The sequence below is a fragment of the Danio rerio genome, chromosome 6 (genome assembly GCF_049306965.1).
Source record: "Danio rerio strain Tuebingen ecotype United States chromosome 6, GRCz12tu, whole genome shotgun sequence".
NCBI lineage: Eukaryota > Metazoa > Chordata > Actinopteri > Cypriniformes > Danionidae > Danio > Danio rerio.
This window is the reverse complement of record NC_133181.1, coordinates 63,145,090-63,170,000: the sequence shown is the minus strand read 5'-3', so window position 1 is coordinate 63,170,000 and position 24,911 is coordinate 63,145,090. Positions and strand designations below refer to the sequence as shown.

Genomic DNA, 24,911 nt, shown 5'->3' with positions numbered 1-24,911 from the left:
TCTGACACTCGGTGGGCTCTATCATACAGCCGTATACACAGTGATGAGCAGAGTGGGTTTATCCATCCTCAATACAGCAGAAGTGGACTCAGACACACACACACACACACACTTAATGCTTTTACAGCATGAGCTGCAGACTTTGTGCCTAGATCATTAAAATAGAGCCCTATGTCTCTCTCTCTCTCTCTCACACACACACACACACACACACACACACACACACACACACACACACACACACACACACACACACAGCTGCATGTATGATCATGAGTGTGTCCACATACTGCTCACACACACACTCTTCAGTGGGAATATTTCAGCATTCACATGCGGCTCGGCTCTTATCGTGACTCTTTGATGTAAACACAGTTGCTATGGTAACGCTGCTCTCTGCCGCTCACACAGGCTGAATATAGCAGCATGAGCGGCGGGTGGGAGCCGCTAAACACCGCGGTGAATGTGACTCACTATTAACAGGCTAAAGTCTAAACCAGGGGTCACCACACTTGTTCCTGGAGGGCCGACGTCCTGCAGATTTCAGCTCCAACCCTAATCAAACACACCTGAACAAGCTGGTCTTACTAGGTATAGTTGAAACACTCAGGCAGGTGTGTTGAGGCCGGTTGGAGCTGAACCCTGCAGGGACACCGGCCCTCCAGAACCGAGACTGGTGACCCCTGCTCTACACCTTCACACTGTCAGAGCTGTCCATCAAACTCTAACTCATCTGCATATTCATGAGCGGCTCCTCCCCCTCAAACACTGACTGCACTTTACTAGGTGTGGATAATCTTCTCGTGTGTGTGTGTGTGTGTTTGTGTTCATCTGCACAGATCAGAACACACAGTCCTGACGCAGCATTATTCTGAGTGTGTGTGTGTGTGTGTGTGTGTTCACCTTGTATTCCTCACATTGTGGGGACCACACATATAGCTATCTGCATTATGCATGTTCTTAACTGTGTGTGTGTGTGTGTGTGTGTGTGTGTGTGGATTTCCTCATGGAGATCAAAGAAAGGTCACGATAAGGAAAACAGCACAGACAGAAGCATTGTGAACATGCGGAAGTGCAGTGTGTGTCCTGTGAGGGTTGGGTTTAGGGGTGGGGCTGGCATATATAGAATAGAGTCTGTACAGTAGACAAATAATTACGTCTGTGGGAAGTCCTCACAAAGATATACAAGTGTGTGTGTGTGTGTGTGTGTGTGTGTGTGTTTATATACGGCCGCATTAACACCACTCACTGTGTCCTTACGCTAATCCTGCAGAATAACAGGTGTCATTACATCAGACTGATGACCCCTGATGACCTCCAGACGCTCATCCTCATGCACAGACAGAGGCCAGTCACTATAAACAAGCTGAAGGCTAAAGGCTAATAATGTGTGTGTGTGTGTGTGTGTGTGTGTGTGTGTGTGTGTGTGTGTGTGTGTGTGTACCGGACTGGCAGAGCGAGTGTCGGAGCGTCTCCATCTCGGGCCGCTGCTGGTCCAGAACCCGCCGACACCACTGAACAGCAGACAGAGGAGAAGCAGACCATGGAGGAGCCCGCGGACACACATACAGCCTGAGGACACACACACACACACATCAGTGATAACACACACATATATAACCATACATGTGTTTGGGTGTGTGTTGGAGTGCATGCGTGTGTGTGTGCTGTAGTGTGTGTGTCAGCAGTTTCTGAGGTGTAGAAATGGTTTCTGCTGCTGGGTCAGCCGATGTGTCCTAAATGTGTTCATCTTCATTATGAAGAGGATTTATTGATGGTGGGTCGTTTCAGAACACGTCTCCAAACTTCAGGATAGAAACACAGTTCAGTTTTCTTCTGCTGTTAATACGGTGCCTGGGTCAATTTTGACCCATAAGTCAACAGGAGGGTTAAAGAGGACGACAGCAGGATACAATACAGGAGAATCCTGACAACAACAGGAGGGTTGACACACACACACACACACACACACACACACACACAGCAGACGCCAACATCAACACACACTCGTCAGTGGAGGCAGTAATCTGAGATTTGCTCTTCATGACGGTGGTGAATAAGACGCACACATTTAATCAGCTTTAATTAGTGTGTTTCCCCGCTGAGCTCCTCCTGTGCTGAATCTACAGACTGAAGACGCTGAACTCAATCAGCACTGAAGCGCTCACAATAATCCCTCTTTATGGAGGAGTGTAGAGGTGCAGGAGAGGCTGCAGTGTCAGAGCTGTCCTGTAAGCAGACATCAGTGATCTGATCTGATCTGAGCCTGCAGCGGAGACCAGAGCTGAGAGATGCAGAGAGGAGCTCCACAGTAGAGCTGCAGCTGGAGCATCTGTAGAGCAGTGGCCCTCAAAGTGGAGGACGTGGGGCACTGAAGGGGGGGGGGTCGCCTGGTGATTTCCAAAAATCTATTTATGTTTAATAAACCATTAGAATGAGCATATTTCATCCATAACCTACTGAAGAGAAACAAATAGTGGTTTATAGTCACTCTGTGCTAGTTACTATAGTAGCTTATAGTGACTAGTTCTATTGGATTGCGCCCCCTGGGGTAATTACATTATAATTATACAATAATACATTATAATATAATACATTATACATAATATATAATACATTTAATTATATTGAAGACACAGCAACAGCGTCAGATGCAGCAGACTGATTTTATGGCACCAGGTTTGACTGTCCGGCACATTTACAGCACTCGCATACATTAAAAAATAAATGAAGAATAGACTCGGGTCTGTTGGAGTGTGTGCGCCTTTGCATGCAAGGTCTCTGTATTTATAACCACGTTAGAAGAGTCGGGAGTCGCTGGCATCGTTATCTTGGGGTTGAGAAGGCTGATTAGTTTTGGGAACCGCTGCTGTAGAGGATGAGGATGCAGGACAGGAGACCAGCTAGAAGAACCAGCAGCTCACATGACCACAGCTCAGAGCAGCAGGATCTGTGAAGGGTCTGATCTACTGATGATGAAGAGTGCAGAGCTGCAGGACAGAGCAATGTGCTCCATGAAGGACGGCTGATCATCCAGGAGCAGCACAACATTCCTTACTGAACTACATGAGGTAACGCTGGACAATCCCAGAGTCATGATGAGTGTGTGTGTGGAGTTCAGGGAAGATGAGCAGCTCAGTGTTGAGGATGACATCTAGCACTCATCACCAACACATTCACAATGACACACACACACACACACACACACACACAGCAGTGATGAGGAGATGTAGATCTGACACAACTGGAACCTCATCAACACCCTGAAATACAGCAGAACTGGCCAATCACAGCCCTCTGACTCATCTGCATATTCATGAGCTCAAATATCACACATCTGAATATTCAAAACTATAATGACTGACTGCTGCAAACATCATATGAGACTCTGTCACGTGTGTGTGTGTGTGTGTGTGTGTGTGTGTGTGTGTTAAAGGGAACTGAGTGAATCTAGTTCGCCTGTCATCTTCATAGATCCTCATGTTGACTATCTAGGGCACTGACTGTGTGTGTGTGTGTGAGAGAGAGAGAGTGGGTGAATGAATGAGTGGGTGAGTCTGTGTGTGTGTGTATATCTGTATAATTGTGTTTGTGTGTATGTCTGATAACCATGGAAACCAATAATATCCCCACATTTCACAAAAAAACAAACCTGTGTGTGTGTGTGTGTGTGTGTGTGTGTGTGTGTGTGTAACAACTGTTACACTCGTAATGTTTTAGTCAGCATTGAGGCCAAACAGCAGTATAGCTGATAGATGCTGGAGCTGCATGTGTGTGTGTGAGTCCGATATAACAACCGACAATAACATACACGTGCGCGCACTCACTCACCAGGTCTCCTCGGACTGCGCGCTCGGGCTCAGGGTCTCCAGATCCAGCAGCATCAGCTCTTCATCAACATCCTCCTCCTCTTCATCTTCCTCCGCGGCGGAATGCGGCCGGAAGTACGGGAACGGCTCGTCCTCCGGGGAGCACCGGCAGGCTCGGCTCGGCGGCGCGGTGATTGCGCGCGCCCGCAGCTGCTCGTTCTGGAGCTCCAGTTTCCGCACGAGCTCCTGCAGCTTCTGCAGCTCCAGCTCCGCCATCACCGCCGCCTCCATCCGCCACACACACACACGCCCGGTGCAGATTACCGAGCAGAGAGCGCGTGTGTGACCGGCGGCTGAACGGCGCTTCACGGACACGAGATACGCTCGACCAATCAGAGACGAGCAGCGCGAGACACTCTCTCACACACACACTGATGCAGATTACACACACAAACACAATTATAGACACACTCATATACACACACACACACACACAATCATTGACACACAAGATATACTGTACTGAAACACACACTCATACAGAATATTCACACAATTATATACACACTTACACACACACACAATCATTGACACACATACCCAGCTATACTAAAACACACACACTCACTCAGATTATATACACACACATCTACACAAATGCACATACTTACACACACACACATCCATATACACACAGGTGGAATTATAGACACACTAAAACATGCACACACATCTACACACATGAATAATCAAACACATTCATACACACACACAAACACATACTCAAATATATTCACACACACACACACACACACACACACACACACACACACACACTTACTCAAACACAGACACACAATTATAGACACTCACACAAACTAAAACACTCATACACACACACACACACACACTCTCTCACACACACACACACACACACACACACACACATACACACACACACACACACACCATGTCTATGTAATGTAATTTCTCTGAATATTGAAACAGCAGAGCTCCAGCAGGATCAGAGTATAGTTTATTATGTGATGATCAGACGTTACACTCGTCACTACACTGAGCAGAGCAGAGCAGAGCTGAGCAGAGCAGGCGGTGTAACTGTGCACATCATGATGATTGATCAGAGCTTTATACATGAGAGATTATTGAAGAGAAATAATCAAGACAATATTAATGCTGTAAACCCTTCCACAACACACTTTCACAACTCATATATGTGAACATTTCCTGATAATATCTGCTGTTGAACTGTGGTCTGCATATGTGTATGTGTGTGTGTGTGTGTGTGTGTGTGTGTAGTGTAGATTCTCCTCTGTCCGTCTCAGATGTACCACTGGCCTGAAACACATGATGAGGAGAGCAGAGTGCTGAGTGATGTTTACAACCGTACAGCATGAGAGCATTTCAGCAACACAGAGGAAGAGATTCTCATATACGATACTTTAAACAGCATTATTAATGAGGAGTAATGAGCGAGAGACTTATGATATGTGTGTGTGTGTGTGTGTGTGTGTGTGTGTGTGTGTGTGTGTGTAACTGCAGATTAACACTGATATTAATACAGCACATTACCTCTGACTTTACTGTAGCAGTTTGAGCAGTTCACTCGCTCACGGTAAACCCACAGAGACTTTCCTGCTTCCAGACTGCCCAGATCACAGCGACACACGGCACACTGACACACACACACACACACACACACACACACACACACACACACACACACACACACACACACATAAATAAATACAGATATAAATATATACACATAAATACTAATACATATATATTGATTCAATTATTCAGCTTAGTCCCTTTATTCATCAGGGGTGGCCACAGCAGAATGAATCGCCAACTATTCTAGCATATGTTTTACACAGCGTATTCCCTTGTAGCTGCAACCCCATACTGGGAAACACCAAATTGCCCCATCTGTCTATCTGTAAACATACATACATATACATATATATATATACACACACATACATATGCACACGCGCACACACACACACCACCGTCCTGATCTTCAGGTTGTGTGTTGGTCAGTGTGTGTGCTGGTTTACCCTGAAGCAGGACGTGTGGCTGTTGATCTTCAGCTCCTCCAGGATCATGCGTTCTCCTCCAGCCATGGCTTTCCCACACACAGAACACAGGTCTCGGCTGCTCATCGGCCTGCACACACACACACACACACACACACACACACACACACACACACACACACACACACACACACCCCAATATAAACTGGTTTTGTTTGGAAAGATGATTATTTCCTTACCCTATTGGCAGACTGTTTTGCTAGAAAATGCTGCTTGGTTTCAGACTTTTTAGATATTTAGACTAGAATGCCATCTTTTGCAGTGTATGAAGTGTGTGTGTGTGTGTGTGTGTGTGTGTGTGTGTGTGTGTGTGTGTGTGTGTGTGTGTGTGTGTGTGTGTGTGTGTGTGTGACCTGCTGGACTCCAGAGAAGAGCTGAGAGAGGCAGAATCAGCCGGGAACTCTGAATAAACGCTCCTGGTTTGAGTTCTGATGGAGAGAAAACAGATATTCAGCATCAACACTGTCTGACACCGAATAAGAACATGTGAATAATGTATTTCCTCTCCCTCTAGAGCCCAGCACTGACTGCTTTTTGAGATTATTTCTTTGAATCAATCTGTACTTTAAAGTCTGCTGTAGAAATAAAGTTGACTGATGATTTGTGCCGTATTATAGTGTATAATATCAGTCTGGGACATAACTGTGATGAATCTGAAGCTACTGGAGCATAAATGCAAATCTAACGGACAACAATACTGAATCTGATAGTGGATGAATCTGAATCTGATGGTGGATGAATCTGAATCTGATAGTGAATCGATCTGAATCTGATAGTGAATGAATCTGAATCTGATAGTGAACCAATCTGAATCTTATGGTAAACGAATCTGAATCTGTTAGTGAATGAATCTGAACGTAAACCAATCTAAATCTGATAGTGAACAAATCTGAATCTGAAGGCAAGTAATCTGAAGGTAAATGAATCTGAATTCGATGGTGAACCAATCTGAATCTAATGGTGAACAAATCTTAATCTGACATTGACCCAATCTAAATCTGATAGCGTACGAATCTGAATCTGATAGTGAACCAATCTGAATCTGAAGGTGAACTAATCTGAATCTGATAGTGAAATAATCTGCATCTAATAGTGAATGAATCTGAAGGTAAACGAATCTAAATCTGATATTGAACGAATCTGAATCTGATAGTGAATGAATCTGAATCTGATAGTGAACCAATCTGAATCCTATGGTGAATGAATCTAAAGGTAAATGAATCTGAATTTGATAATGAACCAATTTGAATCTGATGGTGAACTGATCTGAATCTGAATCTAATGAAGGGCCAATCTGAATCTGATGATGTATTTATGTAGTATTATAGTGTCAGTGATCTTACTGTGATCGGACAGGTTGCGAGTACACACTTCCAGACAGCAGCGAATCAGAGAGCTCATCCAGTGGAGCACTAGCAGAAACACATCAGACGTGAGCGAGTGAAGATCAGGAGTGTGTTCAGTAAAGTACAGGTGAGCAGCGTTACCTGTCGCTCCGGTAGCTGTAGCGTGTGTTCACAGTCACGGCTGATGGAGATGAGCGTGTGGGAGAATAACTCACATCACTGCATATGAAGCAACACAGATTCATTAGCAGCCATATCTAAGAGATTATTGATTTGCATTAGACTGAATCTTGTACCTGGTCTTCAGGCTCACTGAGGGCTTGTCTGCAGGTTTGGCAGGAGTCCAGTCCTCCAGAACTGATGTTTTAGTGTTAGTGATGCTCGTCCTGTTTGACAGACAGAGGAATCAGACATCATGACGTAACACTCTGGAGAAGGTCAGTGTGGAAAATACTGGAAACCGAATCTGAATCAGACGGACAATGAATCTGAATCTGATATCTGACAAATCAGATTAATATAAATTTTATGACAGATTAAAATTAATCTGATCAAAGACAAATCTGAATCTGATGGTAGATTGGTAGAAATCTAACGGTGGATGAATCTGAATCTGATATTGGATGATTCTGATGGTGGATGAATCTGAATCTGATGTAGGATGAATCTGAATCTGATGGTGTATGAATCTGAATCTGATATTGGATGAATCTGATGTAGGATGAATCTGAATCTGATGTAGGATGAATCTGAATCTTATATTGGATGAATCTGATGGTATATGAATCTGAATCTTATGTAGGATGAATCTGAATCTGATGTAGGATGAATCTGAATCTGATGTAGGATGAATCTGAATCTTATATTGGATGAATCTGATGGTGTATGAATCTGAGTCTTATGTAGGATGAATCTGAATCTGAATCTGATGGTGAATGAATCTGAATATGATATTAGATGAATCTGATGTTGGATGAATCTGAATCTGATGGTGGATGAATCTGAATCTAATATTGGATGAATCTGATGGTGTATAAGTCTGATGTTTGACGAATCTGAATCTGATATTGGATGAATCTTAATTTGATGTAGGATGAATCTTACCTGCTCTGGGTATTCACTGTCTGATTTACAGGAGTCGTGACAACAGAACTCTTCACACTGCTGCAAAATCAATAAAAACATATTCATCAGATGCGGATCTAAATCTGATGTTAGATTAATCTGATGATGGACTAATCTGAATCTAATAATGGATTAATTTAAATCTGATAATGAATGAATCTGAATCTGATGTAGGATGATTCTCACCTGCTCTGGGTATTCACTGTCTGATTTACAGGAGTCGTGACAGCAGAACTCTTCACACTGCTGCAAAATCAATAAAAACATATTCATCATATGAGAAACACGAGATGTGTCATCAAGATCAGGATGCATCTTACCTTGAAGTGGAAGTGGCTGATAAAGCTGAGGATGATGATGAAGATGAGATGCTGTTTACAAAAACACAGACAGACACAGATAACATTACACACTCCAGCTTTCATTTGACCAAGCGTCTAAATCTCAGCTGTCATGTAAAATCTTCCAGTAAACGTCTGATCTAAAGCGGAGTTATTGACAGACTCACCCATTGGTAGATGGAGACGCTGCAGTGACCTCAGGAAACTTCTCACCAAATGACGATTTAACAGGACTCAATCTGTCAAACAGGGCCAGTTAAACCAGTACAAACACTGATGGTTGACTAATACTGGTGTGTGTGTGTGTGTGTGTGTGTGTGTGTGTTAAAGCTCTAGTTCTGGTTCACTCACGTTTTGCTGTTGGAGTTTGCTGAGAAGACTTTGGCAGTGAAGCTGGACTGAGCATTTGGTGACATGTTGAGCGCTGGTTTCCTGGAAGACAGACAGACAGACAGACACACACACACACACACGTTTATCAGACTGACGTGCATCTGAAGTGTTAGTACACTAAAGAGAGCGGATCTCACTTGGCAGGGACGGGCGGTTTGGTGGGCGATGGTGGAACGGTCACTGCGCTCTTAGTGCTGGATGTGTTTGTGCTGCGACACACAGATTCAGGGTCAGTGGACAGACAATCTTATCAGCTACCAAACATACAGAGCAGGGGTGGCCAACCCTGTTCCTGGAGAGCTGCCTTCCTGCAGAATTCAGTCCCAACCCTGATCAAACACACCTGAACCAATTAATAGTGCCTAAAGCAGCACTTGATAATTACAAACAGGTGTGTTTGGTCAGGGTTGCAACTAAAATCTGCAGGAAGGCAGCTCTCCAGGAACAGGGTTGGTGACCCCTGATACAGAGTCTAGAACCGCAGGACTTTAAGCATCTCCAAGCAGGAGCGCAGCTGAAGAGGGAAAGCACTCATTACACTGGCATCCTCAAAAGCAGAAGGGTCTGATCCTCAGCTATATCACGCTTTACATTACATCACATTAGACTCTATGATCTCTCCTGATAACAGAAGGATGTTCCTCCAGTTGAAGAAAGCGAATGTAAAATGCTTGAAATGTTTCCGCTATTGTGGAGTAACCATGCAGCACTGTGAACCCACCCGCCCTTACTGAGCAGCTCCTGACTGCCACTGAACCTGCAGGAGAGAGAGAGAGAGAGAGAGACTTTACCATGTACTCGGAGAGGACGAATTGACATCTAGACTAGCTGCAAAATATGCATACACCCTCCACACCATAAGAAATGGTTAATGTAAATTTGTGTATCTTATTTAAATAATTTAAACTTTTTATTATTATTATTATATTTATCAAATGTATTGTTTTTTGTGTGTGTGTCATTATATCTTATCTGTATTACTATTAATTTTTCAATGGTTATATTATATTTCATATTTGAAGTGCTTTGGCAATTCTGTACTTAATGTCATGCCAATAAAGCAACTTGAACTTGAACTTGAACTTGAGAGAGAGAGAGAGAGAGAGATTTACATTTCTTTTCTTTATTTCTATATTATATTTTATGTTCATATTTGTTTGCACTACTGCCCTTTTTGCACTGTCTTGTCTGTACGCAGCGACGCTGCACTGCTTTGGCAATACGAATGTACAGCTATTTGTCATGCCAATAAAGCACCTAAAATGTGAGAGAGAGAGAGAGAGAGAGAGAGAGAGAGAGAGAGAGAGAGAGAGAGAGAGAAAGAGAGAGAGAGAGAGAGAGAGAGAGAGAGAGARAGAGAGAGAGAGAGAGAGAGAGAGAGAGAGAGAGAGAGAGAGAGAGAGAGAGAGAGAGAGAGAGAGAGAGAGAGAGAGAGAGAGAGAGAGAGAGAGAGAGAGAGAGAGAGAGAGAGAGAGAGAGAGAGAGAGAGAGAGAGAGAGAGAGAGAGAGAGAGAGAGAGAGAGAGAGAGAGAGAGAGAGAGCACAACACACAGATACAGCAGTCTCCCTTCCTCTTTTAGATCAAGAGAGTCATTTAGTCTTTTCGGGGCTCGTTTATTTTCTCTTTTGGAAATAACTTGTGAATGTTATTAATATCGCTCCAATTTAAACGGTTATTAATTATTTGTGTGTGCAGTAAATTGTTTGTACTTTTGGTGAGATGTTTTTGTTTGTTTAGGCTTCAGATTGTGGGAAGTGTTTCAGGTGACGTCTGCTGTTTGTTTGTTTGTTTGTTTGTTTGTTTGTTTGTTATGATGTGAAGCGCTCTGTTTGATCTGTGAACTTCTCAGAGAGGCCCTTGAAAATGAGATGATACATCTCAAGGGGCTATCCCATTCAATAAATAAATACACAGTCCAGCTCCAGACACACACACTGATCTTACACATGTACACAGGTATGATCAGGTCTACAGTTCGGTGTTTAATGCACCTCTTGCTCAAGGAGCAGAAGGACGTCCCAGAATTCCCGGCGGTCTGATCTGCCGACACTGATTGGCTGAAGTCAGACAGGAGAAGATTATTATATATTATTCTATTATATATATATATATATATATATATTATATATATTAACATGCAGAGCAGCTGATGATGATGATGATGATGATGAAGAGACTCTCACCTGTCCACTTCTGCAGGCTTCACCTGACCCAGGACCACTCTGCCAAAGTTTGGGTCATCGCTACAACAACAACAACACTGAGTCACGAGTGTGTGTGTGTGTGTCTGTGAAGGTGTGTCAAACGTGTATGTGTGCGTGAGAGAGAAAGAGATAGTGTGTGTGTGTGTGTGTGTGTTAGTGTATGTGAGAATGTTTGTGAGCGTGTGTCTGCGAGTGTGTTAGTGTATGTGTCTCAGTGTGTCTGTGTGAGAGAGACTGTGTATGTGTCTGCTGGAGTGTGTCAGATCGTGTGTGTGCAGTGTGTAATAGAGCGTGTAGTTGTAGAGTGTCTGTGAATGTGTGTGTGTGAGAGAGAGACAGAAAGAGAGCGCGAGAGTGTCTATGAGTGTGTTAGTGTATGTGAGAATGTGTGTGTGTCTGTGTGTGTGTCTCTTAGAGTGTGTTAAAATGTGTATGTTTGTGCGAGAGAGTGTGTGTCTGTTGGAGTGTGTTAGAATGTGTGTGTGTGTCTGTGAAGGTGTGTTATGTGTATGTATGTGTGTTTTTTGAATGTGTATGTATGTGTGTAAAATTGAGTGTGTGAAAACGTGTATGTGTGTGAGAGAGAGTGTGCGTCTGTGTGTATGTGTCTGTTGGAATGTGTTAGAAAATTTGTGTGCCTGTGATTGTGTTTTGTGTCTGTGAAAGTGTGTTAGATTGTGTATGTGTGTGTGTGTGTGAGAGAGAGAAAGAGGATGTGTGTGTCTGTGGAAGTGTATGTGTCTTAAAGTGTGTTAGAATGTGTATATGTGTGTGAGAGAGAGTGTCTGTTGGAGTGAATTAGAATGTGTGTGTGAGTGTGTCTGCGGCTGTGCAAGTATATATGTGTGTATCTTAGGGTGTGTTAGAATGTGTGTATGTGCGAGTGTGTATGTGTCTGTTAGAGTGTGTTAGAACGTGTGTTTGTCTGTGAAAGTGTGTTAGATCGTGTATGTGTGAGTGTGTATATGTGTCTTAGAGTGTTTGATGGTGAGTGTGTGTGTGTGTGTGTCGTACTCTACAGCCTCCTCCTGCTCTGTGTTTCGTCTGATCCAGCTGTTGTCTTTCAGGACGGTTCTCCTCTTGTTTTCTGCACCTGTGGATCATCAGTGCACACACACACACACACACACACACACACACATAAAGGCAATGATGAGATGTACAACAGGATCCTGCTTTATCAATACTGATATACAGTTCACATCTGCTGTGCAAAACATGTGCTGGAATAGTTGGCGGTTCATTCCACTGTGGCGACCCCAGATTAATAAAGGGAGTAAGCTGAAAATAAATGGCTGAATGTTGATAATAGGCAGGGCAGTACGCCAGCAGTAAACAGCAGGAACAGAGAGAAGCTGAAGTGCTGTCGGTATTGAAGTGACTGGATCAGTTGATGAGACTCACTAAAGTGATCAAGCACAACTCCGGCTTCAATAACACATTCACACATGGTGCATTGTGACGATTACACGCTTTAGCAGATGATTTATTCTTGGTTAATGTTATTAAATGCATGAGCTGATGGAGCATTATTCTCAATAAAGCGAAGCTCCAGAGATGCGCAGTGTGTCGGTGGTCTCGATATTTCTCCATGATGATGTGATGAGTGAGTGATGGAGCAGCTCTTACTGGTTCTGCTGGTCTGTGTGTTCATGGTGCCTCACAGCTGTCCTCCTGTCAGAGTCACTATAATAAACCAACACAGAGTCTGAACATTATTTACACACGTCATCATCATCCTCATCATGTAAATCTGCTGCAGGCGTGTTGTGATATGTTGCCATGCATATTTGCTCCTGGTGCCAAGTGTGTGTGTTCGTGTTTGTGTGTGTGTTTTGTCTCCAGCTCTTTCTCTGTGGGTGTGAACTGAAGTTACCTGTCCTGATTAACCAGCAGACGCCCCTTAAAAACAATTAACACACACACACACACACACACACACACACACACCCTGCTGATTACAGCCTCCCATTACTGCTGTCAATCACTCACATGCTCATATTGATCTCTCTATCTACACATACACACAGCTATCAGCAGTGTGTGTCCCTCTCCTGCTGTGATATAGTGAAACACACTGCACAAACGCTGCGTTACACTCAGCACACATCAAATAAGTTAACTCACCCCTACATTAACTACACATTTAAGAGGATTGAACAAACAAAATCAAGTTCCCTCAGATTAATGAAGAGCTGAGTCGTGTCAACTCATTTTAAATAAGTAGCTGGAACAAGCAGTCATTTTGGTGTGTTCTTCAATTAATCTGCTGTAGGGATTTAACAGCTGCTATGGTAACACAACAACTACAGTCATTGAAACAAATGAGCCAACACTGGGGTTTTCTAGCACTGCAGGGTATAGTGTACAACACACCGCAGTTTACTGTGTCAACACTGAAGAATACTACAGTGTTTATTACGGTATATGAGTTCACTATAGTCAACACTACAGTATGCTGGAGCATCCATCAACACATGATAACAGTGGCACTATAACATACACAGGATAATACACTTTACCACAGCATTGTTCAAAAGCACGAGTATAGTTAACATACATTACTATAGTATTGATCATGCAGCAAGAGAAAACCAAATAAAGACATCAACATTACTCTAAATATCTTCTACTGTAAAGATGGCATCGAGAACTTTAACAAACATCTGAGCAACATCTGAGCGCTGTACATCACACATCTACATCCAGAGTCTGGAGCCTGCTGCAGGACAGATGAACATCACAATAAACACTTTCAGCTGCTGCTGCTGGACTCACCTGTGTGTGTGAGAGAGTGTGTGTGTCCCTGCGCTGTGTGTGAAAGCGTGTGAATGAGTGTGGATGTGCTTCTCCTGTCACACCCTGTCCTGCTGTCAGAGCCAATGAGGACTTTGATCAGCTTCACCTCCAGCACACAGCAAACCTGTACGGTGAGTTTTCAGCTCACACACACACACACACACACACACACATATATATATATATATATACACACACACACTCATATAGAAAATATTCACAGTATTTTGCACATTATAAAATGTAAACCACATATTCAAGCACGCACACACACACACACACTGCTCTCTTTACTATAAATAAGAGAGAACTCTATCAGAGCAGATGATACACACTTTCTCTCAGAAACAACATGTAAACTAAGTGATGTTCAAGACACTCATCTTCATCTAATCATCTTCTCCAGCCACTCACCTGTGTTCAGCTCACATCTGTGTGGTGTTTGTTCAAGTGTTTACTCGTTTCACCTGTGTTCAATTTACTAGTTGTGTTTGTTCAACTCACCTGTGTTCAGTTCACTTGTGTTTGTTCAACTCACTTGTGTTCAACTATGTTAAGTTCTATTGTGTTTGTTCAACTCACTTGTGGTTCAGTTAACCTTTGTTCAACTTGCCTATGTTCAGTTCACTTGTGTTTGTTCAATTCACCTGTTTGTTCAACTCACCTGCGTTCAGATCACCTGTGTTTATCTCGCCTATGTTCACTTCACTTGTGTTTGTTCAACTTACCTGCGTTTAGTTCCCCTTTGTTCAACTCACCAATGTTCAGTTCACTTGTGTTTGTTAAATTCACCTGTTTGTTCAACTCACCTGCGTTCAGTTCACCTTTGTTCAACTCACCTGTGTTTATCTCGCCTATGTTCAGTTCACTTGTGTTTGTTCAATTTACATGTTTAATCAACTTACCAATATTCAGTGTACTTGTGTTTGATCAACTCACCTGTTTGTTCAACTCACCAATATTCAGTGTACTTGTGTTTGTTCAATTCACCTGTTTGTTCAACTCACCTGCGTTCAGTTCACCTTTGTTCAACTCACCTGTGTTTATCTCGCCTATGTTCAGTTAACTTGTGTTTGTTCAATTTACCTGTTTAATCAACTTACCAATATTCAGTGTACTTGTGTTTGATCAACTCACCTGTTTGTTCAACTCACCAATATTCAGTGTACTTGTGTTTATTCAATTCACCTGTGTTCAAATCACTTGTTAGTTCAGTTCACCTGTGTTTGTTTAGTTTTTTGATCTCACCTGTGTCTCCATTGTGTAGGTGTTGATGTCAAGCCCAGGCGTGTTTTATTGATGGGTGTGTAGATCAGATGAGCATGTTGAACATTCTTTATCAGTCAGGTGTGTTTCCACCTATCTGTATCAGGATTGAGAAACACCTGCGCAGCCCCTCACTGATGAACTCCAGCTGTGTCACAGCACACACAACAGTGTAGAACCGCTTTAACTGAGGTGTGTCCCATCACATTTTAGTGTTTATGTGCAATTATACATATAAAAGACTAAACATCAATAACAACATACTCATTACTGTCATCTGAACTCTTTATCCTTCAGACCAGCAGATTCTACACTGTGGACAAGACGTTCTTCATCATTTTGAACAGAATCACATTCAATTTGATCACTCATTCTGTGATATATTTGAATAAGTACAGCTCCAAACGAGGACACAGAAAGAGATTTAAATAAGTTGAAAATAAAGTAAATTATATATATCTATTAGTCTGATTGACGCTCATCCTGTAGATCTACAGTGGCTGCATGAACTAAAAGTATGAACCGAGAGATAGAAGAAGCCACTCCACAGCTCCAGATGAGCTGAATATTGATGATGATCTCCTGTGTCCATCAGAGACATGAGTAACAGCAAACTGCACCAGGACACTCACAACTGAAGATACAAGTAAATCCATGAGGAAACATGAACATGAACATTTCCCTTTCACACGATAAAGTCATTGAGCTCCCACTGCAGCTTCAGAACTGTGTTTAATGTCTCTTTCTGTGTGTGTGTGTGTGTGTGTGTGTGTGTGTGTGTGTGTGTCAGCTGTTGTCCTTCAGCAGTTTCAGCAGTTCTTCTCTATCCTGGTTCTCCTGCAGGAGCCGTAACAAATCCTCCAAACCTTCAGCTCCACGCATGAACTCCTGCAACACACACACACACACACACACACACTTTTTTTAAAACCTATACAAATTAAAAATAAATAAATTCAGTGAACTGATGATCAGATCAGATAAAGTTATATTTATATAAGGGATACAATTTAAAAAGAACACTAATTTCACAAGAGAGTGAAAGATTAAGACATCAACTATATATAAATATAGTGTGTGTGTGTGTGTGTGTGTGTGTGTGTGTGTGTGTGTGTGTGTGTGTGTGTGTGTGTGTGTGTGTGTGTGTGTGTGTGTCGCATCACCTTGATGTCTCTCGTCACAAAACCAATCCTGTGGTCCGTCACTCGATCCTGGGTGAAGTTATAAGTGCGAATCCTCTCTGACTGAGCCCGCGTACCCACCTGGACCACATGCACACACACGCACGCACACACAAACACACACACCCACACACATTATCAGCACAACAAAGCTGTTTAGGTTATTATATACAGTGTAAGTCAGAATTATTCGCCCCCTTTGAATATTTTTTTCTTTTTCCAATATTCCCCAGATGATGTTGAACAGATTCAGGAAATGTTCACAGTGTGTCTGATAATATTTGTTCTTTTAAAAAGAAAGTCTTGTTTGTTTTATTTCGGCTAGAATAAAAGCAGTTTTTTATTTTTAAACAGCATTTTAAGGTCAATATTATTAGCCCCTTTAAGCTGATTATTTTTTAATAGTCTCCAGAACAAACCATCATTATACCCTAACCTGCCTAATTACCCTAATTACCCTAGTGAAGCCTTTACATGTCACTTTAAGCTGTATAGAAGTGTCTTGAAGAATATCTAGTCTAATATTATTTACTGTCATCATGACAGAGAGAAAATAAATCAGTTATTAGAGATGAGTTATTAACACTATTATGATTAGAAATGTGTTGGAGAAATCTGCTCTCTGATAAACAGAAAATGAGGAAAAAAATAAATGGGTGCTAATAACTCTGACCTCAACTGTGTATATATATATATATATATCGGCAGGTTGGGATTATTGTCATTATATAATAACTGCTCAGGGATGCCCCTCTAAACCAAATGTGGAATTGTCTGACTTCCACTGCTGCTAAACTCAGTGAATTGTATTGAATTTAGAATTTGTCATTTTAAAAGCTGCTGCAGAGGTCTGTTCAAACTCCTCCTCCGTCATTTGCATATTAAATAATGAGTGCTGGGCAAAATTAATCATGTTTAGGGTTTTGACAATTGCAGTGTGTGCGCTGCCTGTGAATATTAGATTTGGTTCATTTTGAACATAAATCACGCACCTCAAACAATTCAAACTAAATAGATTTCATCACGATCAGCGAAATATTGATTCTCCATACACACTTACAATCACAACTGTATTCAGCCGTGTGTATACAAATGCACATGTCTGAGAAAACCTTTATTAATATTGAGATATAAAATGTCTGTGTGTATGATAGAAGTAAGATGCATTTAAATAGCTGCGTCCCAAATCACTCACTTCTGCACTATTCTACACCATTTTGTAGTATTAATAGTGTAAGTAGTGTGTTCACACTGAAAACTCTAATAATAATAATAAGTGCACTTTAATGACCCGGATGCTGCCCTCATTCAGCCAGTAGGCAGAATGTGTGCAGCAGTGTGAGACTCGCTTTAGACATGTCAGATAACATTACTGCAATGCAAACTCAGCCAAAGCAGGAAGCAGAATCTCTGATAAATGAGAGGAAACATTTTACATCACTAATAAACATCCCTGATATTCCATCACTCAGACAAACAAAAGAGCCTGGAGTACAGCTCTTACACCCTCATGTGATGTGTGTAGTGTGTATCTGACCTGCAGTCTGCGAGCGGTGTGTGTCTGCTCCCGCTGCTGTCCCATCATGCACTGGTGCAGTCGTGCGCGCAACACACGCAGAGCCGTCTCGCGGTTCTTCAGCTGAGAGCGGAACTGCTGGCACTCAGACACGGTTCCTGAACACACAACAACTCAAACATCAAGACACACTGAACTGCAGGTAGACGAGACCGGGACTGACACCAAAACCAGAACAATCCAAACACAATCCAAAAGAAAACCAAGACATCATTAATACTTATTGGGCTATAGCAGGGGTGTCCAAACTGGGTCCTGGAGGGCTGGTGTCCTGCAAAGCTTAGTTCCAACTCCAATCAGACACAGCTGGGCCAGCTGATCAGGCTCTTACTGGGCTTTCTAGAAACATCCATGCAGGTGTGTTGAGGCAAGCTGGAGCTAAACTCTGCAGGACACCGGCCCTCCAGGACTGAGTTTGGACACCCCTGGGCGATGTGCATGAATGAAAAAGCACCCACTGATATACACCACTAAACACAACAGCTTTAATTGCTGAATACCATCTGAGAGCTTCGAGGACAACGAACACGCGCTACACAAATAACCGGGATTCAGGATTATTCATTTATTTTATTTTTGGCTGAGTGCCTTTATTAATCAGGGGTCACCACAACAGAATGAACCGACAACAATTCCAGCATATGTTTTACACAGCGGATGCTCTTCCAGCTGCAACCCATCTATGGGAAACACCCATACACACTCCTATTCACACACTACAGCCAGTGTAGTTGATCAGTTCCCCTATAGCGCATGTGTTTGGACTGTGGGGGAAACCGGAGCACCCGGAGGAAACCCACACCAACACGGGGAGAACATGCAAACTCCACACAGAAACACACACTGACCCAGCCGAGACTCAAAGCAGAGACCTTCTTTTGTTGAGGCGATCATGTGATCCACTGCGCCAGCGTGCCGCCAATAAATCCATTCATGACTTACATTTTTCACATTAATCTTTCTTTCATCCAAAACCTCTATATGACTACATTACAGTGATGCTGCAGTGTGTAGAAGCGCACCTGTGGGCAGGTGTACGAGCCGGACGGCGCTGTCGGTGGTGTTCACATGTTGACCGCCGGCACCGCGAGATCTGAAGGTGTCGATCCGCAGGTCTTTAGGTGCGATATCAATGTCCACCTGTAATTGCAGTGATATACACATCAGAACACCACTGAAAACACACACACACACACACACATATACACACACATACACACAAACACACGTACACACACACACACACACACATACACACATACAGACACACACACAAACACACGTACACACAAACACACATACACACAAACACACATACACACAAACACACATACACACACACATACATACACACATACACACATACACACACACACATTTTGACCTATTGACTTGCAATATTTATTCTTCTTCAAATATTTCCCAAATGATGTTTCTCAGATTCAGGAGTTTCTCACAGTGTTTCCTCTAATATCTGTTCTTCTGGAGAAAGTCTTATTTGTTTTATTTCGGCTAGAGTAAAAGCTTTAGGTAAAATAAACTTTTTAATGTTCTTAAAACACATCAGTTATTAGAGATGAGTTATTAACACTGTTATGATTAGAAATGCACATATTCTGCAGATATATATATGTGTGTGTGTGTGTGTGTGTGTGTGTGTGTGTTAAATGAGCACAGCCTGACCTCCTCCATCTGCGGCAGCACGATGACCGTCATGGTGCCAGTGTGAATGCGCTGCATGCGGGACGATAAACCCACTTCAGGGATCCTCTGCACTCGGTGTGTGCCACCCTCAAACTTCAGCCAACGGAAAACACACTCGCCAGAGACACGCACAGAGGCGTGATGGAGACCTCCTGAACACACACACACACGCACAAAACACATCTCAGTTACATTAAGCTCACCAAAATGAACTTATATATCTAAATGCACACACATGCACGCGCACACACACACACGCACACACACACACACACACGCGCACACACACACACACACACACAGAGAGAGAGAGAGAGAGAGAGAGAGAGAGAGAGAGAAAGAGAGAGAGAGAGAGAGAGAGAGAGAAATAGAGAGAGAGAGAGAGAGAAATAGAGAGAGAGAGAGAGAGAGAGAGAGAGAGAGAAAGAGAGAGAGAGAGAGAGAGAGAGAGAGAGAGAAATAGAGAGAGAGAGAGAGAGAAATAGAGAGAGAGAGAGAGAGCGAGAGAGCGAGTTGACCCTCACAGATCTGATGATTTACAATATTATATTTGTGCATATACATTAGATTAGTCAATACTGAAGCCAAATTTGAAGCTCATCTAACAATATAACTACAATAACGCTTCTAAAATTAGTAGCCCAAATGTAAATGTTATGAAAAAAAATTAAATAAAAAAAGAGCAAAAATCAAGAGAAAAAATATGTATAAAATTGAGTTACCATTTTGTTGTTTGTATTTATTTTGCAATATGTTGCATGTATTTTAATGTGTCATCTTTCTTTTTCTAAAGATTTACATTATACTTTCCTATATTCATTTACATCTTGAGTAAAATGTAAAGTATGGGTTGTGTTTATGATGGTGGGAAATGTTTCATTTTATTTATGTCTCCTATGAGTTGATTTTTGCCATGTAATGTTGTCCACTCTCAGTGATTGACACATGAGTTGAGTAAACAGAAGTCACTCCGAGTGTCTAAAATACATCAAATGTCATTAATAACAAGAGCAAACAATGCAGCACAATTACCATTTTAACACAACAAATGACAATGCTTCTGTTTATTCTAACTAATAATACAAACTATATTTCAATTGTAGTGAAATATACCTGTGTTCAGCACAGAGACAGAGGGGATGCTGGGTAATGCAGCGTACCGTATTCAGCCGGAGTGTAATTGAAGAGCTCAAAGTCCCAGTTTTTATAAGAAGCAAAGCCCTGATACATGTCGAACATCTCTCTGGTGAACTGCTGACAGATGTCTCCTGTACACACACACACACACACACGCACGCACGCAAATGGGTTTGTTTTGTGAATTGTGGGGACATTACATTGGTTAACATTGTTTTATATGGTGCAATGTGTATTTTCTTTTGCCCTACACCAACTCTGTTACCAACATACACACACCCTACACAAAACACACACACACACAGACACAAACACACACACAAAGAGTGACAAACAAACACACAAACATGTCAGTGTGTGTCTGTTGTAAATGTGATCAAACCTCCGGTTGTTCGTCCTGATACGACCTCCAGGATGACGCTTCTGCTGTCCAGATCATCAGGGGGAACCAGAGTCTCGATCAGCTGAAAGCATCAGAGCAATGAGCAATGGTATCTGGATGCAGCCTTTAAGCTGAGAGCGCATCGCTCAGAGATGCAGTGTCAGACACAATGCATTCAGTAGAGCTAGTGACTAGGTGAGCGCATTAAAATGCATTGCATGCAGCTCAGCTTGCATCTGCGCCGAGTCTGCAGCCAGACCCCTCTATAAATGAGTGATCAGCAGTACAGACGCCACAGACACACTACTGACGGATAAACACAGAATCAGTGCAGACCTGCTTGTGGAGCCGCTCGACTCTTCTGCCCAGCTCTTCATGTTCATCTCGTAGGAGAGAAAGCATCTGCTGGTCTTCAGCACTAGTGTCTGGAACACACGAGGAACACTGACAGGATTACAGATACACTGGATTACTGACACACTGGAAGGATTACTGACAGGATTCTCTGATTCAGGATAACTGACAGACAGAATTATTGACTTTGGATTACACACACAGACAGAATCGCTGACAATGGATTACCGACCCACAAACATGATCACTGACAGACAGAATTACTGACACTGGACCACTGACAATGGATTACAGACATCGCATTACAGACACAGACAGAACACTAATGATGGATTACTGACACACAAACAGGATTACTGACACTGTATCACTGACTCCAAATCACTGACAGATAGAACTACTAACACTGGATTACAGACACACAGACTATACTGACACACAAACATGATCACTGACAGACAGAATTACTGACACTGGACCACTGACAATGGATTACAGACATCGCATTACAGACACAGACAGAACACTAATGATGGATTACTGACACACAAACAGGATTACTGACACTGTATCACTGACTCCAAATCACTGACAGACAGAACAACTAACACTGGATTACAGACAATACTGACACACAAACAGGATCACTGATGATGGATCACAAACAGAATAACTGATAATGGATTACTGACCCTGGATCACTGACGATTGATTACTGACAATAGATCAATGACACTGGATCACTGACACAGAATTACTGATGATGGATTACTGACACACAAACAAAATTACTGACACTGGATCATGGAGACTGGATCACTGACTGATATAATTAGTAACACTGGATTAAAATACTGACACACAAACTGACACTGAATCACTGACACCGGATCACAGACACAAACAGAATTACTGATGATGGGTTACTGACAGACAGAATTCCTGGCGATGGATCACTGACACACAAACTGGATCTCTGACACTAGATCACAGATGATAGATTACTGACAATGGATCATTGTCACTGGATCACAGACAGAATTACTGATGATGGATTACTGACACTGGATTACTCATGATAGATCATTGACGATCAGACAATGCACTACTGACAGACAGAATTCCTGACGATGGATCACTGACACACAAACAAGATCCCTGAAACTGGATCACTGACAACGAATTACTGACACTGGATTATTGGCACTGGATCCATGACAGATAGAATTTATAACACTGGATTAATGACACACAAACAGGATCACTGACACTGAATAAGTGACACTGGATCACTGATGATGGGTTACTGACACTGGATCACTGACGATGCATTACTGACAGACAGAATTCCTGGCAATGGATCACTGACACACAAACTGGATCCCTGACACTGGATCACTGAAGATAGATTACTGAGAGTGGATCATTGTCACTGGATCACAGACAGAATTTCTGATGATGGATTACTAACACTGGATTACTCACAATAGATTGTTGAAAATCAAATAATGCACTACTGACAGACAGAACTACTGATGATGGATTACTGACACAAACAGGATCACTGACACTGGATCACTGATGATGGGTTACTGACAGACAGAATTCCTGACGATAAACACTGACATACAAACAAGATCCCTGAAACTGGATCACTGACAACGAATTACTGACACTGGATTATTGGCACTGGATCCATGACAGATAGAATTTATAACACTGGATTAATGACACACAAACAGGATCACTGACACTGAATAAGTGACACTGGATCACTGATGATGGGTTACTGACACTGGATCACTGACGATGCATTACTGACAGACAGAATTCCTGGCAATGGATCACTGACACACAAACTGGATCCCTGACACTGGATCACTGAAGATAGATTACTGAGAGTGGATCATTGTCACTGGATCACAGACAGAATTTCTGATGATGGATTACTAACACTGGATTACTCACAATAGATTGTTGAAAATCAAATAATGCACTACTGACAGACAGAACTACTGATGATGGATTACTGACACACAAACAGGATCACTGACACTGGATCACTGATGATGGGTTACTGACAGACAGAATTCCTGACGATAAACACTGACATACAAACAAGATCCCTGACACTGAATCACTGACACTGGATCACTGATGATGCATTATTGACACTGGATCACTGACCATGGATTACTGACAATGGATCATTGACACTGGATCACTGACACAGACAGAATTACTGACACTGGATTACTCACGATAGATTATTGACGATCAGGCAATGCACTGCTGACAGACAGAACTACTGATGATGGATTACTGACACACAAACAGGATCACTGACACTGGATCACTGACACTGCATTACTGACAGACAGAATTCCTGACGATAAACTACTGACACAAACAAGATCCCTGACACTGGATAGAATTTATAACACTGGATTAATGACACACGATCAGGATTACTGAAGATGGATCGTTCACAATGGATCATTGACACTGGATTACTGACACACAAACAGGATCACTGTGATAAACACACACACACACACACACACACACACACACACACACACAATTACTGACACGCATCAGTGCTAGTCAACGCTTACTGTGAATGAGTGTCTGCAGGTCCTCCATCTCTCTGAGCAGCAGCTCGGTTTCCTCGAACGCCTCCATCAGCGCAGACGCGTCCAGCAGCCGCCGGTTTAACGCTCTCCGGTCGGCTTCACTCACCGCTCCGCTCTCCAGACGGCTACTAACGGCCCGGTGCTCGTCAACCGCGCGTTTAACCAGTCTCCGGAGCGCGTCGTGCTGCAGGAAATCATCGCTTTTGTGGCCGGCGGATCTGCAGACTGTCGCGGTCAGAACACGAGGAGAAACCCGCCTCACCAGCCGCCTCAGAGCCGCAGCCATCGCCGCATAAACAGACGCTAGTTAGTTCTCAGCTAACCGGCTCAGCCAAACACATGACAACATGCTAACCCTCATATAAACAGGACTCTTTATTAAACTGGTCATATTAGACTGGACATAAACTGGTCATCTAGAGTACAGTACAGGTCAGAATATGTACACAAGATCGCACATGGCCACAATAACACAGGAACAACCGGAACAGGAAGAGGCAGCGAGGGGTTGCAAGCAGGGATACAGCTGCGGAAGGA

The 24,911-nt window shown here is 42.6% G+C and overlaps 2 protein-coding genes across 20 annotated transcripts; both read right to left on the bottom strand.

Annotated features, from left to right (window-relative positions):
- Nucleotides 1-4,828: 4,828 nt before the first annotated feature.
- On the bottom strand, nt 4,829-14,158 carry LOC100330805 (uncharacterized). Of its 18 annotated transcripts, none has more exons than XR_012408347.1 (20): nt 14,118-14,158; nt 13,216-13,241; nt 12,969-13,025; nt 12,354-12,432; nt 11,319-11,378; nt 11,127-11,192; nt 9,856-9,891; nt 9,272-9,343; nt 9,093-9,173; nt 8,909-8,980; nt 8,721-8,771; nt 8,587-8,646; nt 8,380-8,439; nt 7,572-7,661; nt 7,417-7,494; nt 7,273-7,341; nt 6,283-6,626; nt 5,891-5,999; nt 5,400-5,502; nt 4,829-5,165 (listed from the first exon to the last, which is right to left on the bottom strand). XR_012408347.1 is itself a non-coding variant. In XM_073954851.1 (20 exons), exons 3-20 carry the CDS (start codon nt 12,991-12,993, stop codon nt 5,149-5,151), a joined length of 1,203 nt encoding a protein of 400 aa, XP_073810952.1. In that variant the 5' UTR covers nt 12,994-13,025; nt 13,216-13,241; nt 14,118-14,158; the 3' UTR covers nt 4,829-5,148. The 18 variants fall into 18 exon arrangements, 8 of the variants coding, with proteins under 8 accessions (XP_073810952.1, XP_073810956.1, XP_073810954.1 ...); XR_012408351.1 differs by having other exon boundaries at nt 8,587-8,643; XM_073954851.1 differs by having other exon boundaries at nt 6,283-6,357.
- Nucleotides 14,159-15,675: 1,517 nt separating this feature from the next.
- Nucleotides 15,676-24,869, bottom strand: mtrf1 (mitochondrial translational release factor 1). Of its 2 annotated transcripts, none has more exons than XM_073952932.1 (9): nt 24,357-24,869; nt 21,721-21,809; nt 21,385-21,466; nt 21,026-21,133; nt 19,845-20,017; nt 19,184-19,301; nt 18,123-18,259; nt 16,568-16,666; nt 15,676-16,292 (listed from the first exon to the last, which is right to left on the bottom strand). In XM_073952932.1, exons 1-9 carry the CDS (start codon nt 24,658-24,660, stop codon nt 16,191-16,193), a joined length of 1,212 nt encoding a protein of 403 aa, XP_073809033.1. In that variant the 5' UTR covers nt 24,661-24,869; the 3' UTR covers nt 15,676-16,190.
- Between the last annotated feature and the right edge of the window lie 42 nt (nt 24,870-24,911).

What these genes read in the sequence shown, in the direction of transcription:
- LOC100330805 (XM_073954853.1), bottom strand. Translation starts at nt 12,993, where the DNA reads ATGAACACACAGACCAGCAGAACCA. An exon ending in AAGCCTGCAGAAGTGGACAG is followed by an intron (nt 11,193 to 11,318) that starts GTGAGAGTCTCT and finishes GTCTGACTTCAG; the next exon opens with CCAATCAGTGTCGGCAGATC. An exon ending in GCGTCTCCATCTACCAATGG is followed by an intron (nt 8,772 to 8,908) that starts GTGAGTCTGTCA and finishes TTTTGTAAACAG; the next exon opens with CATCTCATCTTCATCATCAT.
- mtrf1 (XM_073952932.1), bottom strand. Translation starts at nt 24,660, where the DNA reads ATGGCTGCGGCTCTGAGGCGGCTGGTGAGGCGGGTTTCTCCTCGTGTT. An exon ending in GCTCGTACACCTGCCCACAG is followed by an intron (nt 18,260 to 19,183) that starts GTGCGCTTCTAC and finishes TTGTGTGTTCAG; the next exon opens with GAACCGTGTCTGAGTGCCAG. An exon ending in ACACCGCTCGCAGACTGCAG is followed by an intron (nt 16,667 to 18,122) that starts GTCAGATACACA and finishes CATGTGGTCCAG; the next exon opens with GTGGGTACGCGGGCTCAGTC.